We start from the raw sequence: 26471 nt of genomic DNA, 5'->3' as shown, positions 1-26471 counted from the left end.
AATAGACACCAAATACCACTACATAGTCTGAATAGACACCAAATACCACTACATAGTCTGAATAGACACCAAATACCACTACATAGTCTGAATAGACACCAAATACCACTACATAGTCTGAATAGACAACAAATACCACTACATAGTCTGAATAGACACCAAATACCACTACATAGTCTGAATAGACACCAAATACCACTACATAGTCTGAATAGACACCAAATACCACTACATAGTCTGAATAGACACCAAATACCACTACATAATCTGAAAAGATGATTGTGTTCGAATAAGACCGGTTCTCGCCATTTTTGAGAACTGAAGATAAAATTTCTAGAGAAAATTATTGTCTATTTCTTTATTAAAAAATAACCCTTTTTTATTCAAACTCTCAAAACCCCAACCATTAGAGTCCGTCATCAAATAGAAGTAGCTCGAAAAAATAATATCTGTAGTATAAAGTAATCTAAATCCTTACTCAATAGTGTAATGTGCATACATTTCTCGGCATGGCTTCATAGCTAGATTCCTAACTGTTACTACCATCGTGTAGTCATATTTCCTTCCGTTGGTAAAGTGGACTTCTCCGCTCAGCCATACCTCTTCAGTATTCGTGCACATATTTCAATGGAAAATGTTGTTATGTGCGTATTTCTATGTATATATATGGATATACTAAGAATAAAAACAATCAACGTCAATCTGCCAGACGATTTCAAGTCGTGAATGCTCGGGACAACCTACTGACAACATGGCGAACATTGAGGCGGTTACTATACCTTTCTTGATTATGAACTTCTTTTTTAACGGTATGTATAGAAAATCATTTTACTAGTACGTACAATTAATAGAAATATGTCTAACTGACAAGAGACGCATGACTGGTCTCGCTAGACCAGTAGCATCACTCAGGAATCCTAAACGGCCTTAGCAGCAGTATGATACAGTTCAATATATTGACTCTACCGTATGTTAATGGATAAAAAACGCTAATAATTTGATTGTCTTTCATGAATTCTCAGAAAGCAATGCATTAACTTTTGAGATAGTGTCTGATAAAATCTCCTTATTAAAAGGGAAACAACCTAACTAAAATGTCTGACAAACCTGTCTGCCTTGCAAGTTTGACAGATTGCTGAATATGATATCTGTCTCTTCGTTTGTTTTTGTCTGTCTGTCTGTCTATCACTGTGTGTGTGTGTGTGTGTGTGTGTGTGTGTGTGTGTGTGTGAGTGTAAGTGTGTGTGTTCCTCTCCCCCCCCCCCCTCTCTCTCTCTCTCTTTCTCTCTCAGGTTACACATTGACAGATTTGTGTTGTCGGATTACTCAATGTAATGAAATCTATCTCATTGTTTGTGTGTCCCCCCCCCCTTCTCCCCCTCTCTCTCCCTCTCTCTTCCCCCTCTGTGTGTGTGTGTCCCCCCCCTTTCCCCCCTCTCTCCCTCTCCCCCCCCCACTCTCTCTGTCTCTGTGTGTGTTTGTGCCCCCCTTCTCACCCCCTCTCTCTATATATATATATCTCCCACTCTCTCTCTCTCTCTCTCTCTCTCTCTCTCTCTCTCTCTCACTCTCTCTCTGTGTTTGTGTCCCCCTTTCTCACCCCTATCTCTCTCCTTCTCTCTACCCCTCTCTCTGTCTCTGTGTGTGTTTGTGTCCCCCTTTCTCACCCCTATCTCTCTCTCTCTGTTCTCTCCCCCCTCTCTCTCTGTCCTCCTCCCCCCCTCTCTCTCTGTCCTCCTCCCCCCCCCCTCTCTCTCTCTCTGTCCTCCCCCCCCCTCTGTCCTCCTCCCCCTCTCTCTCTGTATGTGTATGTGTCCCTCTCTCTTCCTATTCCTTGAAGGTTACACATTGTTTGTTATGTCGGATTACGGATTGTATTGTATCTGGTCCCCAATAGTTATTTCTCCTATCAAACAAATTTAGAATAAGTAGAGTCGAATTATAAATACGTCTTACAGCTTTTTAGTCCATTTAAAGAACCTAGAATGTGAAACATAGCAGACGATGGGATAATCAAAATTGATTGCATGAAATGTCAGAATTAAGGTGAGTGGTACACTAGCCCCATGGTGTAAGAAATTTTCATCATTTACAAACATCTGATCATTTCGAAAGAGCATTATGTAATTATGTTCATTCTGAACCTTGCCTGATATAGAACATGGCTTACATTCTATGACAAAACTCGGCAATATCCACCACCTGCAATCTCGAAGATTGTTAAAAACAAAGAAACATACGAAAAACCAACAATGCTAAAGAGTTATTTATTTTCAACATTGTTTGGTATTCGAGAACATTTTCTATATTCATTTATTGACTGTTTGTTTCTGATTTATTGACTGATTGTGTCTAATTTATTGACTGTTTGTGTCTGATTTATTGACTGTTTATACCTGGTTTATTGACTGTTTGTGTCTGATTTATTGACTGTTTATGCCTGGTTTATTGACTGTTTGGATCTGATTTATTGACTGTTTGTTTCTGATTTATTGACTGTGTCTGATTTATTGACTGTTTGTGTCTGATTTATTGAATGTTTGTGTCTGATATATTGACTGATTGTTTCTGATTTATTGACTGTGTCTGATTTATTGACTGTTTGTATCTGATTTATTGACTGTGTCTGATTTATTGACTGTTTGTGTCTGATTTATTGACTGTTTCTGATTTATTGACTGTTCGTGTCTGATTTATTGACTGATTGTGTCTTATTTATTGGTTGTTTGTGTCTGATTTATTTATTGTTTTTATCTGATTTATTGACTGTTTGTGTCTGTTTTATTTATTGTTTTTATCTTATTTATTGACTGTTTGTGTCTGATTTATTGACTGTTCGTGTCTGATTTATTGACTGTTTGTGTCTTATTTATTGGTTGTTTGTGTCTGATTTATTGACTGTTCGTGTCTGATTTATTGACTGTGTCTTATTTATTGGTTGTTTGTGTCTGATTTATTTATTGTTTTTATCTGATTTATTGACTGTTTGTGTCTGTTTTATTTATTGTTTTTATCTGATTTATTGACTGTTTGTGTCTGATTTATTGACTGTTCGTGTCTGATTTATTGACTGTTTGTGTCTTATTTATTGGTTGTTTGTGTCTGATTTATTGACTGTTCGTGTCTGATTTATTGACTGTGTCTGATTTATTGACTGTTTGTGTCTGATTTATTGACTGTTTTTGTCTGATTTATTGACTGTGTCTGATTTATTCATTGTTTTTATCTGATTTATTGACTGTTTGTGTCTGATTTATTGACTGATTTTGTCTTATTTATTGGTTGTTTGTGTTTGATTTATTTATTGTTTTTATCTGATTTATTGACTGTTCGTGTCTGATTTATTGACTGTTTGAGTCTGATTTATTGACTGTTTGAGTCTGATTTATTGGCTGTTTGTGTCTGGTTTATTGGCTCTTTGTATCCGCTTTATTGATTTTTTTTCTCAAATGAACGGTTCTCTTTCACGCTGAAGAAACATTTATCAATTTATTTCCATACTTCAAGACATTATTGTGTAACATGATGATACAGTAAAAGTATGACACCTCCCAGCCAGCTTCTGTGACATTACTATCTACAGAGGAGGCAATGCAAATAACAGCATTTTAGTCATGTGACCACATTTATACATCACTATGGCCAAACAAATTGTTATCGATAGTTTGCTTATTGGTTCCTTTGTTGTACACCTTGTTCTTATTTGAGAACGTGACATTACTTGCTTGGATTGACCAAGGTATATATGGCAGATGTCGTCGAGGCAGAAGACACCTCCTCATTGTACTTTTTCATGATTCTCGTGTAAATCTTTCTTTGCTCACACGTTCCTCTAGTTTTATTGAATTTGAATTTATGATTATTTTCTCATGTTAGTATTTCTGGTTTTTCTTCAAAAACTCAAAAGCAAATTTTGGAGAGTTAATAAGGAAGAATACTAACCACAGATTGTATCTAGTTAAGAAAAAGACGAATATGGAGGAGCTGTCATAGACAGAAAAAAAAACCGACATTACTTAAAACAGTCGAAAAGTTTACATTGACACCGAGGTCAAAAACCATATGTTCTGCATTATTCGTATCGACAATCGATGAAAATAGGACAAATATGAACTAAACGAGCATCTACACGGATAAATTATACTAGGATAAGATCAGGTGTTCCAGAATGGTAAGTGTCTTCTACTCCAGCGAAGATGCTGGTGATTTAAAAAATATTCAGATAAATAATGTTTTCAAATGAGATCCGGCTATATCAAAATAAAACCCCCTAACGGGCACCAACTTGAGGTGTCGCATACCTTTATTATATCAAAATGGTATCATCACCTATCAATTCTACGGTTATAATTCTAGGAGTCGACTGAATGTTTAATTTCATTACCTTTATAATTCTAGTTTTTATTCAGTGTTAACATTCAATTCTACCTGCTTTGATATTTTACTTGAATAAACGGTTTTCTTTCATCGTTGTCCTCTTGCACCTTTACTTCCAATATTTGTTTTCATGGAACCCTAGGTACTTCAGGTTTTAACTATTAATATGCAGTCTCCTTGTCGCGGTGCTAACACATCAGTCCCCATGTTCTATCCACCAAATTGTTTTTGGGTTGAAGTGTTCAAACTGGTCGACTAGAGTTGCCTGCCTTGAAGACTTCACACACCACAGCACCGCCTACATTATACGTGATGATGCTTTTTTCATGAAAAAATTATATCCTTTATTTTTAGTAGTGAATCAGTACTCTGCGATCATATTTTGTAGGGTTTTATTTTCATGGTTCATAAAATAACTTTTTAATGCAAACTTGATTTCGTGGATAATTATAAGTCAATAAATCAATTTAAACTAATTTAACAACTCGTGGACATAAGAATAGGAATTCGTGGATTAAGTGCCAAAGTGTGCCCGCATAATCAAAGAAAATAAATCCCCTTCGAAAATTAAAGATTTGCAGTAATTTAACTTTATGGTTGCCACAACGAGATCTATGATATCAGAATGCTGCCCAGGTGAATACTTGGTCGTACGATCACAAAACATATATCGCATTCTCTGTACATTACAAAAGCTGGATACCGAGCAGATATGAATACCGTGAAAAACCTGTTTGTAGTTCAACATTATGACAACGCCCTTCTAATACTTGACTTTAGTTTTACCAGGAATTTTACAATACGAAATCCATGAATCCATAGTGAATATCCGACCGGGAAATGCATATAGTGTCTGTAGTTCAACAGGAAATGGTAACGGGGAAATTATAGTGTGTCTATATTTCTTTATACAAACCTATTTCTTCAATGCTGTAGAGTATGTAATAGAGAGTACAGAATTAAAATCCATGTTTATTAAACAAACATGAATCGAGTCAAACACAAACACAATAACAAATGAAGAAACGCGCTTCTGGTCTCCCGACCATCCCTAATTCCTTATTACCGATCTTAATTTCTCTCAATACGTTTTTGCAAAATCTCTTTATGTTACAAATACCCTGAGGTAAATTCATTTCGACGCTTGTCAGACATACTTTCGTCATTTCTGGATAACTGACGGTCACCAGATCTTGGTTGGTATTCATATTTAGAAAACATCAGATTTAGAAAACATCATGAACTTTTCCCCAACACTTAAGCTGAGCCTTAGGAGTTCTGGACATGTTCGCATCCCCTCTGAATGTCATAATTCTAGATTATTTGACAGATATTGAACATGCTCTTATCTTTTTCATCATCCTTTATTATTATGTGTGTAATTAAACTATACGAAATCTTAGTGATCTTAATGTAACATAAGATTATAGTATAGCTGAAAGGGTAGGTCGATTCCTTACAATCTCAAAAAACTACGGATGTCATTGCTAGTATGCTCCACATTCATTGGTCATTTGTCTAATGGATGTAACCGTGTTGTCATCGAAACTTCACCCTCTAATTTTCAACTGAATGTGTTATGAGAACTTCTATGCTATTGACATTACCAACCTGAAGAAAACATTCCGAAGTACCTTTTCTTTCTGTAGTCTTACTAGGTCTGCCTGATCTGGGTTTGGTTAAGACGCTATTTTAACCGAGAAAAAAACAGAATGGCTTATATTAAAACGAGAAGATATTTGCTGGTGTGTCATACTACCTTCCAGAAGCTTGTATATTCCGGCATTTTTCATTTTACCATTTCAAAATACAGTATTGCCACGTGTATGAATTACCAGTAATACACGTGAAAGTGCTACTTTAGGTAGCAAAGCAAACTTTTGTTCTGTTAGAGTATGGGGTACCCCAGTTTATCGTTACGTTTGCGTATCTCTTGGTGGCATTAAACACAAGTGTTGCTAGGAGTACGACAAGGTTGTTTTTCACAACAGGAAAATCAGTTTTAATCAAACTTTTCATACTGGAACTGACAGTCCCTAACAAAATACTGACTCTTATTTTTCCAGGCAGAAATTGTGACACATAAATCATTGTCGTTATTACTTTTTGTGCCTTAGTTTGAATAAGATTTTCTTACATTTGCATGTTACAAATTCTAATACAATTGGTTCATTATTCATTTATAGGTACACATGCCATACTACTGCCGACACTTGGAAACTGGACCTGGGACGAGGCCATTCTCCAGTGTCGAGACAAAAACTCAAGACTGGCTTACTTTGACGAGATAACATCGGGCATAAGCATTTCGAACGAAGAAATTAGGGAGGATGATGTACGTCTTTGGATTAATGACGGAACATTGCGAGCAGAGTGTGGTAGGTTTATAATCTTAAAATCAATTCTCCTGTATTGTATTGTTACTTTTCAAAGAAGCGAAAGCCAGATAAAAGACAAATAGGGAAGGCGAATTTGAAAAGTAGAATATCAACATCCATAAGAAATCGACATAAGGGAAATAATTCATAAACCTTATTATTTTGGTCCATGGTGGAAAACTTTAAAATAAACATTTCACAAAATTTTATAGATGTCTTTATATGTGTATGTATCCTATTTTGTAAAAGAACATCCCAGAGAATGTCCGCTGATGTTTGGCGATAACTCCCGGTTCAAGTACAACGCTACGTGTGTCAATTGCACGATGAAGGCAGGCACGATGTGTAGGACAGGTTGGTGGCATTACGCATCAATTAACTACTCGATATTCTAATTGTTGCTAAGGATATTGACTGTGCAATACATGTAATAAAAAATAAACATGTATATATATAAATAAAGCTTCATAAAAGTTTGATAGTGTGTGGCTTTATGAGATATTGTCTCTTTCTTTATCAAGTTTAGGTATTTTATCTCACATGCCGTTACATTCCATTACTACGACACCGTGAGTGGCGTCGAATTGTGAAACAGAACAGAAATAGTTTAAGTACGATAAGTTCAATCTTTAGTCATATTAGAAATAATTTCTATTTGTATAAGTTATGTTCCTTACATATTGAATCTTCCTTTAAGATGTTGTTAAACATGTGTATGGAATGAACGGAATGAAGTTCATTAGGTCGAAAGCACAAACGCTTTGTCTGAATACAAGCAGCCAACTTATTGACCTCAGCAGCACTAGTGACCTTGAAAGAAAGAGGAGTGTTAATGTGGATAATAGCCACCATTACTGGACCAGTGGAGTTATCAAGCATGGAAAAACTGGAGTATTTCAGATTGTAGGTGAGAAAAAACCGTATTCTTACTGACAGTATGCATTTGAAATGTAATTTAGTCATTTTGACAACTCTCGACGTCATTGTTGCTGTGCATTTGCCTGCCTTTAGTACAAAACGTTCGCCATCTAAACACATACTTCGACAGCAAACGTTGATGGCCCGTATGTATTATCTTACAGTATTCCTTAGGTTGACGAGATAATCATTATGACGCATATCGTTCGAAAACTCCTATCACTGACGATAGCTATCTTATTTTTGTATGATATTGTAAACAAAATATTCTAAGACACTTCAAGTACACGTACCTTACTACAAATAAGTAAAAATCGCATGACGGGAATGGTCGATGAAGCTATAGACATTCGCCCTTCTGGAACACCTGGTCTTTTTGTCTCTGTTCTTTTCCGTGCTTGCCTAACTGTTCTTTGATGTATTTTCAGATTGTGTCCACTCTTCGGGATTATCAGATCAAATGCAGTTACATAACAAAAAGACCTGGAATTCTGTCTACATTTGTCAACAGCTCTGTCGAAACAGTACATCCATAGCTTTAATGGTAGGTACAGTCATAATTACGGATTGATTTTTACTACAAAGAGGTACAAATAAAACTACTTTTGAAATAGAATGAATCGTTTTTTGAAGCTTGTCGTTCATTAGAAGTACATAAAATACGCCAGTGATGTTTACGTAACACATATAACTACTTGACAGGGAGCAATAAAAACCATTCAGATAATGTTTTTGAGATTTTTGCTACATTTAAAATCCAATATATCTACCTAAAACTCTTTAATTGATTCGAGCCATTAATGTTCATTTGAAGACGTTATGTTTCTGTAGACATTTTGAAAACATGTTTTGATTAATTTTTTTCATTTCTTAAAAGAATGACCAATGTGGATGTCTCTTGCCCAGCCAGAACGTGACAGATAGGAGAACATCAGGTTGCACGACCCCTTGTGTCGGTAGCCCGCGTGATCGGTGTGGTGGGAATGACAGCTTCTCTATATACCGCCAAATTGATAGTAAGGTCTATTAGGTGAAACGTTTAAATGATGATGTTATTTAGTCAAATAATGTATACATTTATATGTTTTGATGTGATTGTGTGTTTGTTGTGTGCTTTCGTCCATTCGACAAATTCAACGTAAAATAAAATTTAAAAAACATATATTTCAATTTCATTTGAAAATGTGACCCATCACTCATTTTCACCTTATAAGAAAAAAGGGTGAAATCTGAGCTGTGACAAATGTTTACCAGTGTGAAATTACCTCCAGGAAAATAGGGCTTACAATTGTAATTCACCTTTATCAATGAGATTCGGTTTTTATAAATTTACGGGTTCAGTCTATTCTTACTTAATTTGCATCGATGATATTTATGCAGAGAAAAGAAATCAACATCTTTTTGTTAATTTCGCCAAATCTTATCGCCTAATATAAGTCGATGCAAACATACATCATTAATATTGAGGAAACTTTGAGAACTGAGCACTTTAACAACATGATGTAAACTAACTATATTTGCCATCTGTCTTTTGTCCGTCGAGACAATTTTTGTTTTCTACTTTGGTTTGATGCTTTAGTCCATTTCTTACTTAATTCAATGATAGTAAAAATGTTCTTATGTTTCAGCGGATACAGAACAATATTCTGACAAATGTTTAGTGATTACAAAGAACAGCGATAACAATTACACCGAACATTGGCAAGAATGTCGACAACGTCAAGATGGCTGTATATGTAGAAATGGTAGACTTTCGATTATCTTATATACTGTAATATTACGCGTAAAAATAGATTATTAATTATTTTCATTAGCTGTAATTTTGAATACAATGTTAAAATTCCTATCAGCACGGGTATAAAAGGTAAATATATTTAATGTTTTTCTCTATACATTTTCCCGTCCTCCCCCTCCCCTACTTTAATATTGATTCATTTATCACACAAGTACATCCGGTCCAGAAGTACGTCCGGTCCAGTTGTAAATTTTTAATCAAGAGATAGCTAGATACAATATATTTACTGTTTCTACTACAATTTACAGGAACTATCGATTTCAGTTATGTAATCATTCAGAGAAACAGTACATGGGAGGAAGCCCAGAGAGCGTGTGAAGTACATGATATGATGTTAGCTACCTATGAGACGAGCAATATATCAGAAAGTGAATGGAGTAAGCTTCGTGAAGGTGCTACACTTTGGACAGGAATATATAGTCCGACGGTGTTAGAATTTAGTCCTGGTAAGCGAAATAGTTAAAAAAAATATCAGAGTTAGCATTTCTTACTGGATAGTATGCTGGTCGAAACAGGAGAAACAATGAAATCTCCGTGGAATAAGACGTGTTCGAGTTTATTATAAGCTAGCTCTACACTATCAGGCCCTGATTTCCCGTAAACGATTGGAGTCTTTGGCTTACAACTGATACATGTCTGTTTCATAATAACGACTTTGGAAGATTTGCAGCATTTACATAAGATTTTAAATTATTGATCAAGTTAGTTAGTTAATTACTTACTTAGTTATTTAATCACAAATCAAATGCTTCTGCGTACCCAATCCAAATGATAACTTGGCAAGTGCAGTCAACCAACCTGTCTATTGTCCAACCCCATGCTGCTACACGTCCGATAAATATAATACTTTTCACAGACGTATTATGACTTGACTAAAGATAAACAAATAATGATTTCGTTTCCCATAATCCTGACTTCATGATGTTCAACATACATTAAACTGATATTTTATAACACTGATAAAATAATTGAAAAAACCAAAGAACTAAAGCAATGTTTTATGCAATAATTACTGTAAAGTAACTAATTAAACTGTTTTGACAGATTAGTTCATGTAATAACAAGCAATGGAATATATTTCTTAGTTTTACCAAAACATCTATCATCAAGTCTTACTGTAAAAATTTATATTTTCTTGGAGCTCAATTTACTTGGTTTTTCAGAACCTCATTCTTCCGTTGGTAATTGATTTCGTGGTTAATCATATAGCTCGACAAATCAACATATACATATTTCAACAGATCGTGGACATATGAATTCGTGGACCAAGAGCGCCCATGAAGTTAATGAAAATTACACCCCCAGGAAAATTAACGACTTTAGTTTTCAGTATACATACATGTAGCTATATATTTATATATATATGTTTTCTTATTATCATTTCTTGTCCTTGATTTTGTTTCAGACGCTGACCCCCAGAGTGATGATACATGTTTAACTGTCACTAACTTTAAGGAACATCAATACGACATAGAGGAGGCAGACTGTGATCAGCGCCTAGAAGCGCTCTGTTACAACGATGGTTATACTTAACTCCATTACTATCGTATAATAGGCGTATTTCGTATGGTACCAGCCATCATAATTATTTGATATTTCGTTTATGGTGCTAAGCAGTTCTGAGTATAGAAGTCAGAGACTATCAAAGCTACTGTTTACGTAAATATTGTTAACTAAATAACCTATTTGTAAGTACCCCTAAATGTTACACAGTCTGACAAGGTTTACTGTAAACAGTATAAGAATACACAAATAAAAATGTTTTTCCAGCAGATTTTATCATTTCACCTTTGACCTGAGTAGGCAGGCCGTGAAAGTAGTTTGCGTATGAATATATTACTAGATTTTGGAAATCTCTTCTCTCTATTTATGTTTTGTGGTTTTCAGTTACGCAAGTTTCTTTTCACTATGTACGTGGTTGCCATAATACAAAAGTTGGAGACATTACCTGGTATAGATCTCCGTTCACGAATTATATTGACTTTCTACCCAAATTTTCCAACTGAAATACCCATTTTGCATCTATGAATTGCGGATTTGATTTTTAGTTACAGATTATAGGACAACTGTGAGTATGACGACTCTCCCATATGAAGATAGTGACTACATGACGTCGAAAAAGAAAAAACCGAATGTTACATCGACACACTCCTCGGTCATAGCCGTCACCACATCGTCTCCCTACACAGGAATGTCCCCGATGATTATAGGTTGGGTATTTGTTACAGAGTGACTCTTTTTCAATATAAAATCTTATGAAGCTGGACGTTTTTGATACGCGTTAGTTTGCCTGTTGGTTCCATTTTTTAATCTTGTCTTCAATCGAGAATGTAACATTACTTACTTTGATTGACCAATGTTTAAAAATGATCGCGTTTTGTTTCTGTTGTTAAAGGTTTGATCAGTACCGTTGTGTTTGTGGCTCTCGTTTTGATATTTTGTTTCTGTTGTTAAAGATTTGGTCTGTACCGTTGTGTTTGTGGCTCTCGTTTTGATGTTTTGTTTCTGTTGTTAAAGATTTGATCTCGTACCGTTGTGTTTGTGTTTGTGCTCTCGTTTTGATGTTTTGTTTCTGTTGTTAAAGATTTGATCTGTACCGTTGTGTTTGTGGCTCTCGTTTTGATGTTTTGTTTCTGTTGTTAAAGATTTGGTCTGTACCGTTGTGTTTGTGGCTCTCGTTTTGATATTTTGTTTCTGTTGTTAAAGGTTTGGTCTGTACCGTTGTGTTTGTGGCTCTCGTTTTGATGTTTTGTTTCTGTTGTTAAAGGTTTGATCTGTACCGTTGTGTTTGTGGCTCTCGTTTTGATGTTTTGTTTCTGTTGTTAAAGGTTTGGTCTGTACCGTTGTGTTTGTGGCTCTCGTTTTGATGTTTTGTTTCTGTTGTTAAAGATTTGGTCTGTACCGTTGTGTTTGTGGTTCGTGTTTGTGGCTCTCGTTTTGATGTTTCTGTTGTTAAAGATCTGTTGTTAAAGATTTGGTCTGTACCGTTGTGTTTGTGGCTCTCGTTTTGATGTTTTGTTTCTGTTGTTAAAGGTTTGATCTGTACCGTTGTGTTTGTGGCTCTCGTTTTGATGTTTTGTTTCTGTTGTTAAAGGTTTGATCAGTACCGTTGTGTTTGTGGCTCTCGTTTTGATGTTTTGTTTCTGTTGTTAAAGATTTGGTCTGTACCGTTGTGTTTGTGGCTCTCGTTTTGATGTTTTGTTTCTGTTGTTAAAGATTTGGTCTGTACCGTTGTGTTTGTGGCTCTCGTTTTGATATTTTGTTTCTGTTGTTAAAGGTTTGATCAGTACCGTTGTGTTTGTGGCTCTCGTTTTGATGTTTTGTTTCTGTTGTTAAAGATTTGGTCTGTACCGTTGTGTTTGTGGCTCTCGTTTTGATGTTTTGTTTCTGTTGTTAAAGGTTTGATCAGTACCGTTGTGTTTGTGGCTCTCGTTTTGATGTTTTGTTTCTGTTGTTAAAGATTTGGTCTGTACCGTTGTGTTTGTGGCTCTCGTTTTGATGTTTTGTTTCTGTTGTTAAAGGTTTGATCTGTACCGTTGTGTTTGTGGCTCTCGTTTTGATGTTTTGTTTCGGTTGTTAAAGATTTGGTCTGTACCGTTGTGTTTGTGGCTCTCGTTTTGATGTTTTGTTTCTGTTGTTAAAGATTTGATCTGTACCGTTGTGTTTGTGGCTCTCGTTTTGATGTTTTGTTTCTGTTGTTAAAGATTTGGTCTGTACCGTTGTGTTTGTGGCTCTCGTTTTGATGTTTTGTTTCTGTTGTTAAAGATTTGATCTGTACCGTTGTGTTTGTGGCTCTCGTTTTGATGTTTTGTTTCTGTTGTTAAAGATTTGGTCTGTACCGTTGTGTTTGTGGCTCTCGTTTTGATGTTTTGTTTCTGTTGTTAAAGATTTGGTCTGTACCGTTGTGTTTGTGGCTCTCGTTTTGATGTTTTGTTTCTGTTGTTAAAGGTTTGATCAGTACCGTTGTGTTTGTGGCTCTCGTTTTGATGTTTTGTTTCTGTTGTTAAAGATTTGATCTGTACCGTTGTGTTTGTGGCTCTCGTTTTGATGTTTTGTTTCTGTTGTTAAAGATTTGGTCTGTACCGTTGTGTTTGTGGCTCTCGTTTTGATGTTTTGTTTCTGTTGTTAAAGATTTGGTCTGTACCGTTGTGTTTGTGGCTCTCGTTTTGATGTTTTGTTTCTGTTGTTAAAGATTTGGTTTACCGTTGTGTTTGTGGCTCTCGTTTTGATGTTTTGTTTCTGTTGTTAAAGATTTGGTCTGTACCGTTGTGTTTGTGGCTCTCGTTTTGATGTTTTGTTTCTGTTGTTAAAGGTTTGATCAGTACCGTTGTGTTTGTGGCTCTCGTTTTGATATTTTGTTTCTGTTGTTAAAGATTTGGTCTGTACCGTTGTGTTTGTGGCTCTCGTTTTGATGTTTTGTTTCTGTTGTTAAAGATTTGATCTGTACCGTTGTGTTTGTGGCTCTCGTTTTGATGTTTTGTTTCTGTTGTTAAAGATTTGATCTGTACCGTTGTGTTTGTGGCTCTCGTTTTGATGTTTTGTTTCTGTTGTTAAAGATTTGATCTGTACCGTTGTGTTTGTGGCTCTCGTTTTGATGTTTTGTTTCTGTTGTTAAAGATTTGATCTGTACCGTTGTGTTTGTGGCTCTCGTTTTGATGTTTTGTTTCTGTTGTTAAAGATTTGATCTGTACCGTTGTGTTTGTGGCTCTCGTTTTGATGTTTTGTTTCTGTTGTTAAAGGTTTGATCTGTACCGTTGTGTTTGTGGCTCTCGTTTTGATGTTTTGTTTCTGTTGTTAAAGGTTTGATCTGTACCGTTGTGTTTGTGGCTCTCGTTTTGATGTTTTGTTTCTGTTGTTAAAGATTTGGTCTGTACCGTTGTGTTTGTGGCTCTCGTTTTGATGTTTTGTTTCTGTTGTTAAAGATTTGATCTGTACCGTTGTGTTTGTGGCTCTCGTTTTGATATTTTGTTTCTGTTGTTAAAGATTTGATCTGTACCGTTGTGTTTGTGGCTCTCGTTTTGATGTTTTGTTTCTGTTGTTTTTGGTCTGTACCGTTGTGTTTGTGGCTCTCGTTTTGATGTTTTGTTTCTGTTGTTAAAGATTTGATCTGTACCGTTGTGTTTGTGGCTCTCGTTTTGATGTTTTGTTTCTGTTGTTAAAGATTTGGTCTGTACCGTTGTGTTTGTGGCTCTCGTTTTGATGTTTTGTTTCTGTTGTTAAAGATTTGGTGTCCGTTGTGTTTGTGGCTCTCGTTTTGATGTTTTGTTTCTGTTGTTAAAGATTTGATCTTGTGTTTGTGGCTCTCGTTTTGATGTTTTGTTTCCGTTTTTATGTTTTGTTTCTGTTGTTAAAGATTTGGTCTGTACCGTTGTGTTTGTGGCTCTCGTTTTGATGTTTTGTTTCTGTTGTTAAAGATTTGGTCTGTACCGTTGTGTTTGTGGCTCTCGTTTTGATGTTTTGTTTCTGTTGTTAAAGATTTGATCTGTACCGTTGTGTTTGTGGCTCTCGTTTTGATGTTTTGTTTCTGTTGTTAAAGATTTGATCTGTACCGTTGTGTTTGTGGCTCTCGTTTTGATGTTTTGTTTCTGTTGTTAAAGATTTGTTTGATCTGTAAAGATTTGATCCGTTGTGTTTGTGGCTCTCGTTTTGATGTTTTGTTTCTGTTGTTAAAGATTTGGTCTGTACCGTTGTGTTTGTGGCTCTCGTTTTGATGTTTTGTTTCTGTTGTTAAAGATTTGATCTGTACCGTTGTGTTTGTGGCTCTCGTTTTGATGTTTTGTTTCTGTTGTTAAAGATTTGATCTGTACCGTTGTGTTTGTGGCTCTCGTTTTGATGTTTTGTTTCTGTTGTTAAAGGTTTGATCAGTACCGTTGTGTTTGTGGCTCTCGTTTTGATGTTTTGTTTCTGTTGTTAAAGATTTGGTCTGTACCGTTGTGTTTGTGGCTCTCGTTTTGATGTTTTGTTTCTGTTGTTAAAGGTTTGATCTGTACCGTTGTGTTTGTGGCTCTCGTTTTGATGTTTTGTTTCTGTTGTTAAAGATTTGGTCTGTACCGTTGTGTTTGTGGCTCTCGTTTTGATGTTTTGTTTCTGTTGTTAAAGATTTGGTCTGTACCGTTGTGTTTGTGGCTCTCGTTTTGATGTTTTGTTTCTGTTGTTAAAGATTTGGTCTGTACCGTTGTGTTTGTGGCTCTCGTTTTGATGTTTTGTTTCTGTTGTTAAAGGTTTGATCTGTACCGTTGTGTTTGTGGCTCTCGTTTTGATGTTTTGTTTCTGTTGTTAAAGATTTGGTCTGTACCGTTGTGTTTGTGGCTCTCGTTTTGATGTTTTGTTTCTGTTGTTAAAGATTTGGTCTGTACCGTTGTGTTTGTGGCTCTCGTTTTGATGTTTTGTTTCTGTTTTGATCTGTACCGTTGTGTTTGTGGCTCTCGTTTTGATGTTTTGTTTCTGTTGTTAAAGATTTGATCTGTACCGTTGTGTTTGTGGCTCTCGTTTTGATGTTTTGTTTCTGTTGTTAAAGATTTGGTCTGTACCGTTGTGTTTGTGGCTCTCGTTTTGATGTTTTGTTTCTGTTGTTAAAGATTTGATCTGTACCGTTGTGTTTGTGGCTCTCGTTTTGATGTTTTGTTTCTGTTGTTAAAGGTTTGATCAGTACCGTTGTGTTTGTGGCTCTCGTTTTGATGTTTTGTTTCTGTTGTTAAAGCTTTGATCTGTACCGTTGTGTTTGTGGCTCTCGTTTTGATGTTTTGTTTCTGTTGTTAAAGATTTGGTCTGTACCGTTGTGTTTGTGGCTCTCGTTTTGATGTTTTGTTTCTGTTGTTAAAGATTTGGTCTGTACCGTTGTGTTTGTGGCTCTCGTTTTGATGTTTTGTTTCTGTTGTTAAAGATTTGATCTGTACCGTTGTGTTTGTGGCTCTCGTTTTGATGTTTTGTTTCTGTTGTTAAAGATTTGATCTGTACCGTTGTGTTTGTGGCTCTCGTTTTGATGTTTTGTTTCTGTTGTTAAAGATTTGATCTGTACCGTTGTGTTTGTGGCTCTCGTTTTGATGTTTTGTTTCTGTTGTTAAAGATTTGATCTGTACCGTTGTGTTTGTGGCTCTCGTTTTGATGTTTTGTTTCTGTTGTTAAAGATTTGGTCTGTACCGTTGTGTTTGTGGCTCTCGTTTTGATGTTTTGTTTCTGTTGTTAAAGATTTGGTCTGTACCGTTGTGTTTGTGGCTCTCGTTTTGATGTTTTGTTTCTGTTGTTAAAGATTTGTCTTACCGTTGTGTTTGTGGCTCTCGTTTTGATGTTTTGTTTCTGTTGTTAAAGATTTGATCTGTACCGTTGTGTTTGTGGCTCTCGTTTTGATGTTTTGTTTCTGTTGTTAAAGATTTGTGTTTGTGGCTCTCGTTTTGATCTGTACCGTTGTGTTTGTGGCTCTCGTTTTGATGTTTTGTTTCTGTTGTTAAAGATTTGATCAGTACCGTTGTGTTTGTGGCTCTCGTTTTGATGTTTTGTTTCTGTTGTTAAAGATTTGATCTGTACCGTTGTGTTTGTGGCTCTCGTTTTGATGTTTTGTTTCTGTTGTTAAAGATTTGATCTGTACCGTTGTGTTTGTGGCTCTCGTTTTGATATTTTGTTTCTGTTGTTAAAGATTTGGTCTGTACCGTTGTGTTTGTGGCTCTCGTTTTAATGTTTTGTTTCTGTTGTTAAAGGTTTGGTCTGTACCGTTGTGTTTGTGGCTCTCGTTTTGATGTTTTGTTTCTGTTGTTAAAGATTTGATCAGTACCGTTGTGTTTGTGGCTCTCGTTTTGATGTTTTGTTTCTGTTGTTAAAGATTTGATCTGTACCGTTGTGTTTGTGGCTCTCGTTTTGATGTTTTGTTTCTGTTGTTAAAGATTTGATCTGTACCGTTGTGTTTGTGGCTCTCGCGTTGTGTTTGTGGCTCTCGTTTTGATGTTTTGTTTCTGTTGTTAAAGATTTGGTCTGTACCGTTGTGTTTGTGGCTCTCGTTTTGATGTTTTGTTTCTGTTGTTAAAGATTTGATCAGTACCGTTGTGTTTGTGGCTCTCGTTTTGATATTTTGTTTCTGTTGTTAAAGATTTGGTCTGTACCGTTGTGTTTGTGGCTCTCGTTTTGATGTTTTGTTTCTGTTGTTAAAGATTTGGTCTGTACCGTTGTGTTTGTGGCTCTCGTTTTGATGTTTTGTTTCTGTTGTTAAAGATTTGATCTGTACCGTTGTGTTTGTGGCTCTCGTTTTGATGTTTTGTTTCTGTTGTTAAAGGTTTGATCAGTACCGTTGTGTTTGTTAAATGTTTTGTTTCTGTTGTTAAAGATTTGGTCTGTACCGTTGTGTTTGTGGCTCTCGTTTTGATGTTTTGTTTCTGTTGTTAAAGATTTGGTCTGTACCGTTGTGTTTGTGGCTCTCGTTTTGATGTTTTGTTTCTGTTGTTAAAGATTTGATCTGTACCGTTGTGTTTGTGGCTCTCGTTTTGATGTTTTGTTTCTGTTGTTAAAGATTTGATCTGTACCGTTGTGTTTGTGGCTCTCGTTTTGACATTTTGTTTCTGTTGTTATGTTTTGTTTCTGTTGTTAAAGATTTGGTTGATGTTTTGTTTCTGTTGTTAAAGGTTTGATCTCGTTTTGATGTTTTGTTTCTGTTGTTAAAGATTTGATCTGTACCGTTGTGTTTGTGGCTCTCGTTTTGATCTTTTGTTTCTGTTGTTAAAGATTTGATCTGTACCGTTGTGTTTGTGGCTCTCGTTTTGATGTTTTGTTTCTGTTGTTAAAGATTTGATCAGTACCGTTGTGTTTGTGGCTCTCGTTTTGATGTTTTGTTTCTGTTTTAAAAGATTTGTTTCTGTTGTTAAAGATTTGATCTGTACCGTTGTGTTTGTGGCTCTCGTTTTGATGTTTTGTTTCTGTTGTTAAAGATTTGATCAGTACCGTTGTGTTTGTGGCTCTACTGTAGATATAAATGTATCTCTGTAGTAAAATCAAAGATCTCTACCGTTGTGTTTGTGGCTCTCGTTTTGATGTTTTGTTTCTGTTGTTAAAGATTTGATCTGTACCGTTGTGTTTGTGGCTCTCGTTTTGATGTTTTGTTTCTGTTGTTAAAGATTTGGTCTGTACCGTTGTGTTTGTGGCTCTCGTTTTGATGTTTTGTTTCTGTTGTTAAAGATTTGATCTGTACCGTTGTGTTTGTGGCTCTCGTTTTGATGTTTTGTTTCTGTTGTTAAAGATTTGATCAGTACCGTTGTGTTTGTGGCTCTCGTTTTGATGTTTTGTTTCTGTTGTTAAAGATTTGATCTGTACCGTTGTGTTTGTGGCTCTCGTTTTGATGTTTTGTTTCTGTTGTTAAAGATTTGGTCTGTACCGTTGTGTTTGTGGCTCTCGTTTTGATGTTTTGTTTCTGTTGTTAAAGATTTGTTCTGTACCGTTGTGTTTGTGGCTCTCGTTTTGATGTTTTGTTTCTGTTGTTAAAGGTTTGATCCGTTGTGTTTGTGGCTAGTTTTGATGTTTTGTTTCTGTTGTTAAAGTCGTTTTGATTTTTGTTTCTGTTGTTAAAGATTTGATCTGTACCGTTGTGTTTGTGGCTCTCGTTTTGATGTTTTGTTTCTGTTGTTAAAGATTTGGTCTGTACCGTTGTGTTTGTGGCTCTCGTTTTGATGTTTTGTTTCTGTTGTTAAAGGTTTGGTCTGTACCGTTGTGTTTGTGGCTCTCGTTTTGATGTTTTGTTTCTGTTGTTAAAGGTTAGATCAGTACCGTTGTGTTTGTGGCTCTCGTTTTGATGTTTTGTTTCTGTTGTGAAAGATTTGGTCTGTACCGTTGTGTTTGTGGCTCTCGTTTTGATGTTTTGTTTCTGTTGTTAAAGATTTGATCAGTACCGTTGTGTTGTGGCTCTCGTTTTGATTTTTTGTTTCTGTTGTTAAAGATTTGGTCTGTACCGTTGTGTTTGTGGCTCTCGTTTTGATGTTTTGTTTCTGTTGTTAAAGATTTGATCTGTACCGTTGTGTTTGTGGCTCTCGTTTTGATGTTTTGTTTCTGTTGTTAAAGATTTGGTCTGTACCGTTGTGTTTGTGGCTCTCGTTTTGATGTTTTGTTTCTGTTGTTAAAGATTTGATCTGTACCGTTGTGTTTGTGGCTCTCGTTTTGATGTTTTGTTTCTGTTGTTAAAGATTTGATCTGTACCGTTGTGTTTGTGGCTCTCGTTTTGATGTTTTGTTTCTGTTGTTAAAGATTTGGTCTGTACCGTTGTGTTTGTGGCTCTCGTTTTGATATTTTGTTTCTGTTGTTAAAGATTTGATCTGTACCGTTGTGTTTGTGGCTCTCGTTTTGATGTTTTGTTTCTGTTGTTAAAGATTTGGTCTGTACCGTTGTGTTTGTGGCTCTCGTTTTGATGTTTTGTTTCTGTTGTTAAAGGTTTGATCAGTACCGTTGTGTTTGTGGCTCTCGTTTTGATGTTTTGTTTCTGTTGTTAAAGATTTGGTCTGTACCGTTGTGTTTGTGGCTCTCGTTTTGATGTTTTGTTTCTGTTGTTAAAGATTTGATCTGTACCGTTGTGTTTGTGGCTCTCGTTTTGATGTTTTGTTTCTGTTGTTAAAGGTTTGATCTGTACCGTTGTGTTTGTGGCTCTCGTTTTGATGTTTTGTTTCTGTTGTTAAAGATTTGATCTGTACCGTTGTGTTTGTGGCTCTCGTTTTGATGTTTTGTTTCTGTTGTTAAAGGTTTGATCTGTACCGTTGTGTTTGTGGCTCTCGTTTTGATGTTTTGTTTCTGTTGTTAAAGATTTGGTCTGTTGTGTTTGTGGCTCTCGTTTTGATGTTTTGTTTCTGTTGTTAAAGATTTGATCTGTACCGTTGTGTTTGTGGCTCTCGTTTTGATGTTTTGTTTCTGTTGTTAAAGATTTGGTCTGTACCGTTGTGTTTGTGGCTCTCGTTTTGATGTTTTGTTTCTGTTGTTAAAGATTTGATCTGTACCGTTGTGTTTGTGGCTCTCGTTTTGATGTTTTGTTTCTGTTGTTAAAGATTTGATCTGTACCGTTGTGTTTGTGGCTCTCGTTTTGATGTTTTGTTTCTGTTGTTAAAGATTTGATCTGTACCGTTGTGTTTGTGGCTCTCGTTTTGATGTTTTGTTTCTGTTGTTAAAGATTTGGTCTGTACCGTTGTGTTTGTGGCTCTCGTTTTGATGTTTTGTTTCTGTTGTTAAAGATTTGATCTGTACCGTTGTGTTTGTGGCTCTCGTTTTGATGTTTTGTTTCTGTTGTTAAAGATTTGGTCTGTACCGTTGTGTTTGTGGCTCTCGTTTTGATATTTTGTTTCTGTTGTTAAAGATTTGATCTGTACCGTTGTGTTTGTGGCTCTCGTTTTGATGTTTTGTTTCTGTTGTTAAAGGTTTGATCTGTACCGTTGTGTTTGTGGCTCTCGTTTTGATGTTTTGTTTCTGTTGTTAAAGATTTGGTCTGTACCGTTGTGTTTGTGGCTCTCTTTTTGTTATTTTGTTTCTGTTGTTAAAGGTTTGATCTGTACCGTTGTGTTTGTGGCTCTCTTTTTGTTATTTTGTTTCTGTTGTTAAAGGTTTGATCAGTACCGTTGTGTTTGTGGCTCTCGTTTTGATGTTTTGTTTCTGTTGTTAAAGATTTGATACCGTTGTGTTTGTGGCTCTCGTTTTGATTTTTGTTTCTGTTGTTAAAGATTTGATCTGTACCGTTGTGTTTGTGGCTCTCGTTTTGATGTTTTGTTTCTGTTGTTAAAGATTTGATCTGTACCGTTGTGTTTGTGGCTCTCGTTTTGATGTTTTGTTTCTGTTGTTAAAGATTTGGTCTGTACCGTTGTGTTTGTGGTTCTGGTCTTGATCGTAATTTTTCTGTTGTTAAAGGTTTGATCAGTACCGTTGTGTTTGTGGCTCTCGTTTTGATGTTTTGTTTCTGTTGTTAAAGGTTTGATCAGTACCGTTGTGTTTGTGGCTCTCGTTTTGATGTTTTGTTTCTGTTGTTAAAGGTTTGATCTGTACCGTTGTGTTTGTGGCTCTCGTTTTGATGTTTTGTTTCTGTTGTTAAAGATTTGATCTGTACCGTTGTGTTTGTGGCTCTCGTTTTGATGTTTTGTTTCTGTTGTTAAAGATTTGGTCTGTACCGTTGTGTTTGTGGCTCTCGTTTTGATGTTTTGTTTCTGTTGTTAAAGATTTGGTCTGTACCGTTGTGTTTGTGGCTCTCGTTTTGATGTTTTGTTTCTGTTGTTAAAGATTTGGTCTGTACCGTTGTGTTTGTGGCTCTCGTTTTGATGTTTTGTTTCTGTTGTTAAAGGTTTGATCAGTACCGTTGTGTTTGTGGCTCTCGTTTTGATGTTTTGTTTCTGTTGTTAAAGATTTGGTCTGTACCGTTGTGTTTGTGGCTCTCGTTTTGATGTTTTGTTTCTGTTGTTAAAGATTTGATCTGTACCGTTGTGTTTGTGGCTCTCGTTTTGATTTTTTGTTTCTGTTGTTAAAGATTTGTCTGTACCGTTGTGTTTGTGGCTCTCGTTTTGATGTTTTGTTTCTGTTGTTAAAGATTTGATCTGTACCGTTGTGTTTGTGGCTCTCGTTTTGATGTTTTGTTTCTGTTGTTAAAGATTTGGTCTGTACCGTTGTGTTTGTGGCTCTCGTTTTGATGTTTTGTTTCTGTTGTTAAAGATTTGATCTGTACCGTTGTGTTTGTGGCTCTCGTTTTGATGTTTTGTTTCTGTTGTTAAAGATTTGATCTGTACCGTTGTGTTTGTGGCTCTCGTTTTGATGTTTTGTTTCTGTTGTTAAAGTTTTGATCTGTACCGTTGTGTTTGTGGCTCTCGTTTTGATGTTTTGTTTCTGTTGTTAAAGATTTGATCTGTACCGTTGTGTTTGTGGCTCTCGTTTTGATATTTTGTTTCTGTTGTTAAAGATTTGATCTGTACCGTTGTGTTTGTGGCTCTCGTTTTGATGTTTTGTTTCTGTTGTTAAAGATTTGATCTGTACCGTTGTGTTTGTGGCTCTCGTTTTGATGTTTTGTTTCTGTTGTTAAAGATTTGATCTGTACCGTTGTGTTTGTGGCTCTCGTTTTGATGTTTTGTTTCTGTTGTTAAAGATTTGATCTGTACCGTTGTGTTTGTGGCTCTCGTTTTGATGTTTTGTTTCTGTTGTTAAAGATTTGATCTGTACCGTTGTGTTTGTGGCTCTCGTTTTGATGTTTTGTTTCTGTTGTTAAAGATTTGATCAGTACCGTTGTGTTTGTGGCTCTCGTTTTGATATTTTGTTTCTGTTGTTAAAGATTTGATCTGTACCGTTGTGTTTGTGGCTCTCGTTTTGATGTTTTGTTTCTGTTGTTAAAGATTTGATCTGTACCGTTGTGTTTGTGGCTCTCGTTTTGATGTTTTGTTTCTGTTGTTAAAGATTTGATCTGTACCGTTGTGTTTGTGGCTCTCGTTTTGATGTTTTGTTTCTGTTGTTAAAGATTTGATCAGTACCGTTGTGTTTGTGGCTCTCGTTTTTGTTTCTTGATTTGATCATTTTGTTTCTGTTGTTAAAGATTTGATCTGTACCGTTGTGTTTGTGGCTCTCGTTTTGATGTTTTGTTTCTGTTGTTAAAGATTTGATCTGTACCGTTGTGTTTGTGGCTCTCGTTTTGATGTTTTGTTTCTGTTGTTAAAGATTTGGTCTGTACCGTTGTGTTTGTGGCTCTCGTTTTGATGTTTTGTTTCTGTTGTTAAAGGTTTGGTCTGTACCGTTGTGTTTGTGGCTCTCGTTTTGATGTTTTGTTTCGGTTGTTAAAGGTTTGGTCTGTACCGTTGTGTTTGTGGCTCTCGTTTTGATGTTTTGTTTCCGTTGTTAAAGATTTGGTCTGTACCGTTGTGTTTGTGGCTCTCGTTTTGATGTTTTGTTTCCGTTGTTAAAGGTTTGATCAGTACCGTTGTGTTTGTGGCTCTAGTCCTCACGGTGATCCTGGGCGTGCTTGCGGTTCTCTTGTACAGGTAATCAAAACTTCAATTGACATCATGAAATCAAATTATCTAAATAAGACAATAAATTATTAATTAACAAACAGTTTTATGTAAAGAAACTTTAAAAGATTGGACTTGCATTAGGTGCATTTTCAAAAGAACTTATTCTCAGGAAGATCAAAAGTCATTCTTGTGCCAAATTATTTGGCTGGGCCCTTCACAAGGGAATTTTACCTCAAACAAACAAATTATTTGGCTGGGCCCTTCACAAGGGAATTTTACCTCAAACAAACAAATTATTTGGCTGGGCCCTTCACAAGGGAATTTTACCTCAAACAAACAAATTATTTGGATAGAAAAATAACTGAATGCATTTCGTTTATGTGCATTTTAACGTAGTATATAAAAATCATTGAAATCGTAGTTTTACTTTATCTAACAGTAGTTTTTTTATCATATGTGTGTGTCATTTGTTCGAAGATTCAAAGAACAGAAAAGGCAGTTGAACATGCTAAAAGGTCCGACGATCAGCTACTCGAATCTGGAGCACAGTGTAGTAGTCAGCCACAAAGATGGACCTAGCGACGAGGACTCGGGAGGTGATCTAGGAAATCTGGACAATATCACAGAACAAATGGACGCCCTGTTCGTACGTAAAGACGAAATGTCGCCTGATGAAAAATCAGAACACCTCTATGATATTTCGGAAAACGATCACAATAAAACTCACATGAAACAGGAAAATGGAATCGGTTTAAATGCACAACAGAAAAAGACGGAAACTGGAGGAGAATACACGGAAGTCGATATATGTGATGAAACTGGATATCCCAAAATGGGTCAGGATAGTGAGAGTGGAGCTTTTAGAAATTCATTATCGTCGGGAGAAGATAAAAACATGGAAATGAGTTTGAAATGTAAAAACGAACTGCGGAAGCCATCTTTGAAAGAATCCGACACATCTATGGAAAGTGTTATTGAAGACAAGGGAGATAAATCGATAGATGTCGACATCGACGATAATTACGATCATACCGAATCGTATATTAGACGACAAAGAAAAAAAGCAGATAATGACACATACGACAAATTAGGATCGAACTCTTTCAAACGGCACAGGTCTAAATCAGAATGTTTGTATGACCGCGTGGATAACGTGAATTACGATGAAGTTGGGATAGGTGTTGATGCCAAACCTAAAATTTATTACGAAGATATAGACCTCGACTTTGATCGTCCATGACGCTCTAAAATAAATCACTATTTTTGAACTCACAATGAAAATGATTAACTGGAAACGGTGCATTACATTACATGCGTTTATTGCAGCTAAATGTGTTTAGGTGTGATAATTTGATAGAAAAACAACATCAGTATCTACAAGGATGTTGAATAGTATAATGGCTAATCTTTTCCATATCAGACACGTTTCAATCGTGATGAAAAAATACTGTCAAACGTGATTTTAACCATATTTACATAATTACGCTCTGTAACATATTTGGCACGAACATGTGTTCAGCAATTTCATTCTGTAGTATAAAATAAAACATCCGATGATCTCGAAAGCTGAGGAAGTATAAATGTTGCTATCTAGGAATTGAAAGATGATAATTAACACATAACCTAGATTTACATATGAGTATATTGTCAGTAGGTCTCGCAGTACGAAAGGTCTTATATACCATGATGTTGTGCATGCACTCGAGAATACGTGAATAAAAAAAAAGTATAATTAAAGTCGTCATATTTAATTTTCCTCAAAAAAGAATTTCAACAAAGAGTCATGTAACCAAAGAGAAAATAATGATAGAAATTACTAGACAGGCCTCCGTTTCACACACTGTATATAATGAAAATAGTCTACACACGAAATGGCTTACCAAAGTTCCATCTAATACGGTAACAATGTTCAGAACCCTCTTATTCCTTCTACACAACTACATCGGGGCAAACTTCAAATAGTTTTATAAAGTAAAAATAAATCGACATCAGCCTTAGAAGACAAATGAAATAAGTTGACTCAGTGACATGATGAAACTTCTTATTACAGTTCTTGGTCAATCTAAGAATTAACTTCAATGGAGAAAAAATCTGTATTCATGTGTTAACTTATCTATGTAACGGAGTCAAAATGTTTAAGTTATTAATTATATTGATTGTCAAACTATGTTGGATAGAAGATGTATTTATTGTCGTTTAGTACAATATACCGAATTGGTTGTTTTATAATTACTTGTATATCATCCGTAAATGTGTGCTGTACGTGTGTTGTGGTCAGCTACGGACCAGACATGTGACTCTTGACGGACTTTGACGAAGTTCTTAGATTGGTTGAAAGTTTCTGCCTTGTGGATTTCTTTCATTGTCCTTAGTACCTAGGTACATTTGAATTCTATCTCTCCGAGTGAACGAATGAATTATTTTGTCAGTAAGACTGTCTCTGTCTGTCATTTATGTTGTAAGTGAACTTTTATATCTTTAGTGTAATTGTTCTATTGTAATGACTACTAGAGTATGTGTAAAGTGATGCTATTTTTACTTATTTAAGTTGTGATTGGTTAAAGCAGGGACGTCCCTGGTTGAAGTTTGAATTGTCAGTAGATGTCATATGTGTATTAGAGTCTGATTCTATTTTATCCTATATGTCTCAGAATATATATCTCTTTTAATAAAAGTAAACAAATCGAACCCAGCGGCTTTGTTATGACCATACCGCTACATCGAAACACACACGATGGCAACTAAACAGTCAATACATGGCGTAAAATAAGTCTATCGAATTCTCCTCAACTATGTATAAACACATACAACAACAAGAATATAGACAAGTGAAGAGAATCATAGTCCAAAATCAAATCTAATTACACTAGGACAAAATATATAACAAGAAAGAGACTCCTGAAAAAGTACCAAGCGAATAAGACCAGGGCCCATTTTCATGAAACCATTCTCATGCTCAAGCATAGATTTTGTGCTCAAGTTTTGATAATTTTGATAATTCATCTAAATCATATGAAATAAAACAAATGTCAAATATAAACAGTGAATATAACTTTGAGTTCTTTCAAAGTT

The 26471-nt window shown here is 35.7% G+C and overlaps 1 protein-coding gene across 1 annotated transcript; it reads left to right on the top strand.

Annotated features, from left to right (window-relative positions):
* Nucleotides 1-629: 629 nt before the first annotated feature.
* LOC132555231 (uncharacterized) lies at nucleotides 630-26073 on the top strand. The gene is made up of 12 exons (XM_060219582.1): nucleotides 630-809; nucleotides 6564-6755; nucleotides 7005-7109; nucleotides 7453-7662; nucleotides 8102-8217; nucleotides 8551-8689; nucleotides 9302-9418; nucleotides 9717-9914; nucleotides 10874-10990; nucleotides 11517-11678; nucleotides 23351-23426; nucleotides 23877-26073. The coding sequence occupies exons 1-12, from the start codon at nucleotides 752-754 to the stop codon at nucleotides 24637-24639; spliced, it is 2253 nt and encodes a 750-aa protein (XP_060075565.1). The 5' UTR covers nucleotides 630-751; the 3' UTR covers nucleotides 24640-26073.
* The last annotated feature ends 398 nt before the right edge of the window (nucleotides 26074-26471 follow it).

The sequence above is a fragment of the Ylistrum balloti genome, unplaced genomic scaffold, assembly GCF_031769215.1.
Source record: "Ylistrum balloti isolate Yb309-2 unplaced genomic scaffold, AGI_CSIRO_Ybal_v1 Utg370464, whole genome shotgun sequence".
Lineage (NCBI taxonomy): Eukaryota > Metazoa > Mollusca > Bivalvia > Pectinida > Pectinidae > Ylistrum > Ylistrum balloti.
This window is presented reverse-complemented; position numbering and strand designations above follow the sequence as displayed.

Excerpts from the sequence above, each read along its gene's own strand:
- LOC132555231 (XM_060219582.1), top strand. The coding sequence starts at position 752 with ATGGCGAACATTGAGGCGGTTACTATACCTTTCTTGATTATGAACTTC. Across the intron at positions 7,110-7,452 it reads AGGCACGATGTGTAGGACAG|ATGTTGTTAAACATGTGTAT; the intron begins GTTGGTGGCATT and ends TCTTCCTTTAAG. Across the intron at positions 9,419-9,716 it reads TGGCTGTATATGTAGAAATG|GAACTATCGATTTCAGTTAT; the intron begins GTAGACTTTCGA and ends TACAATTTACAG.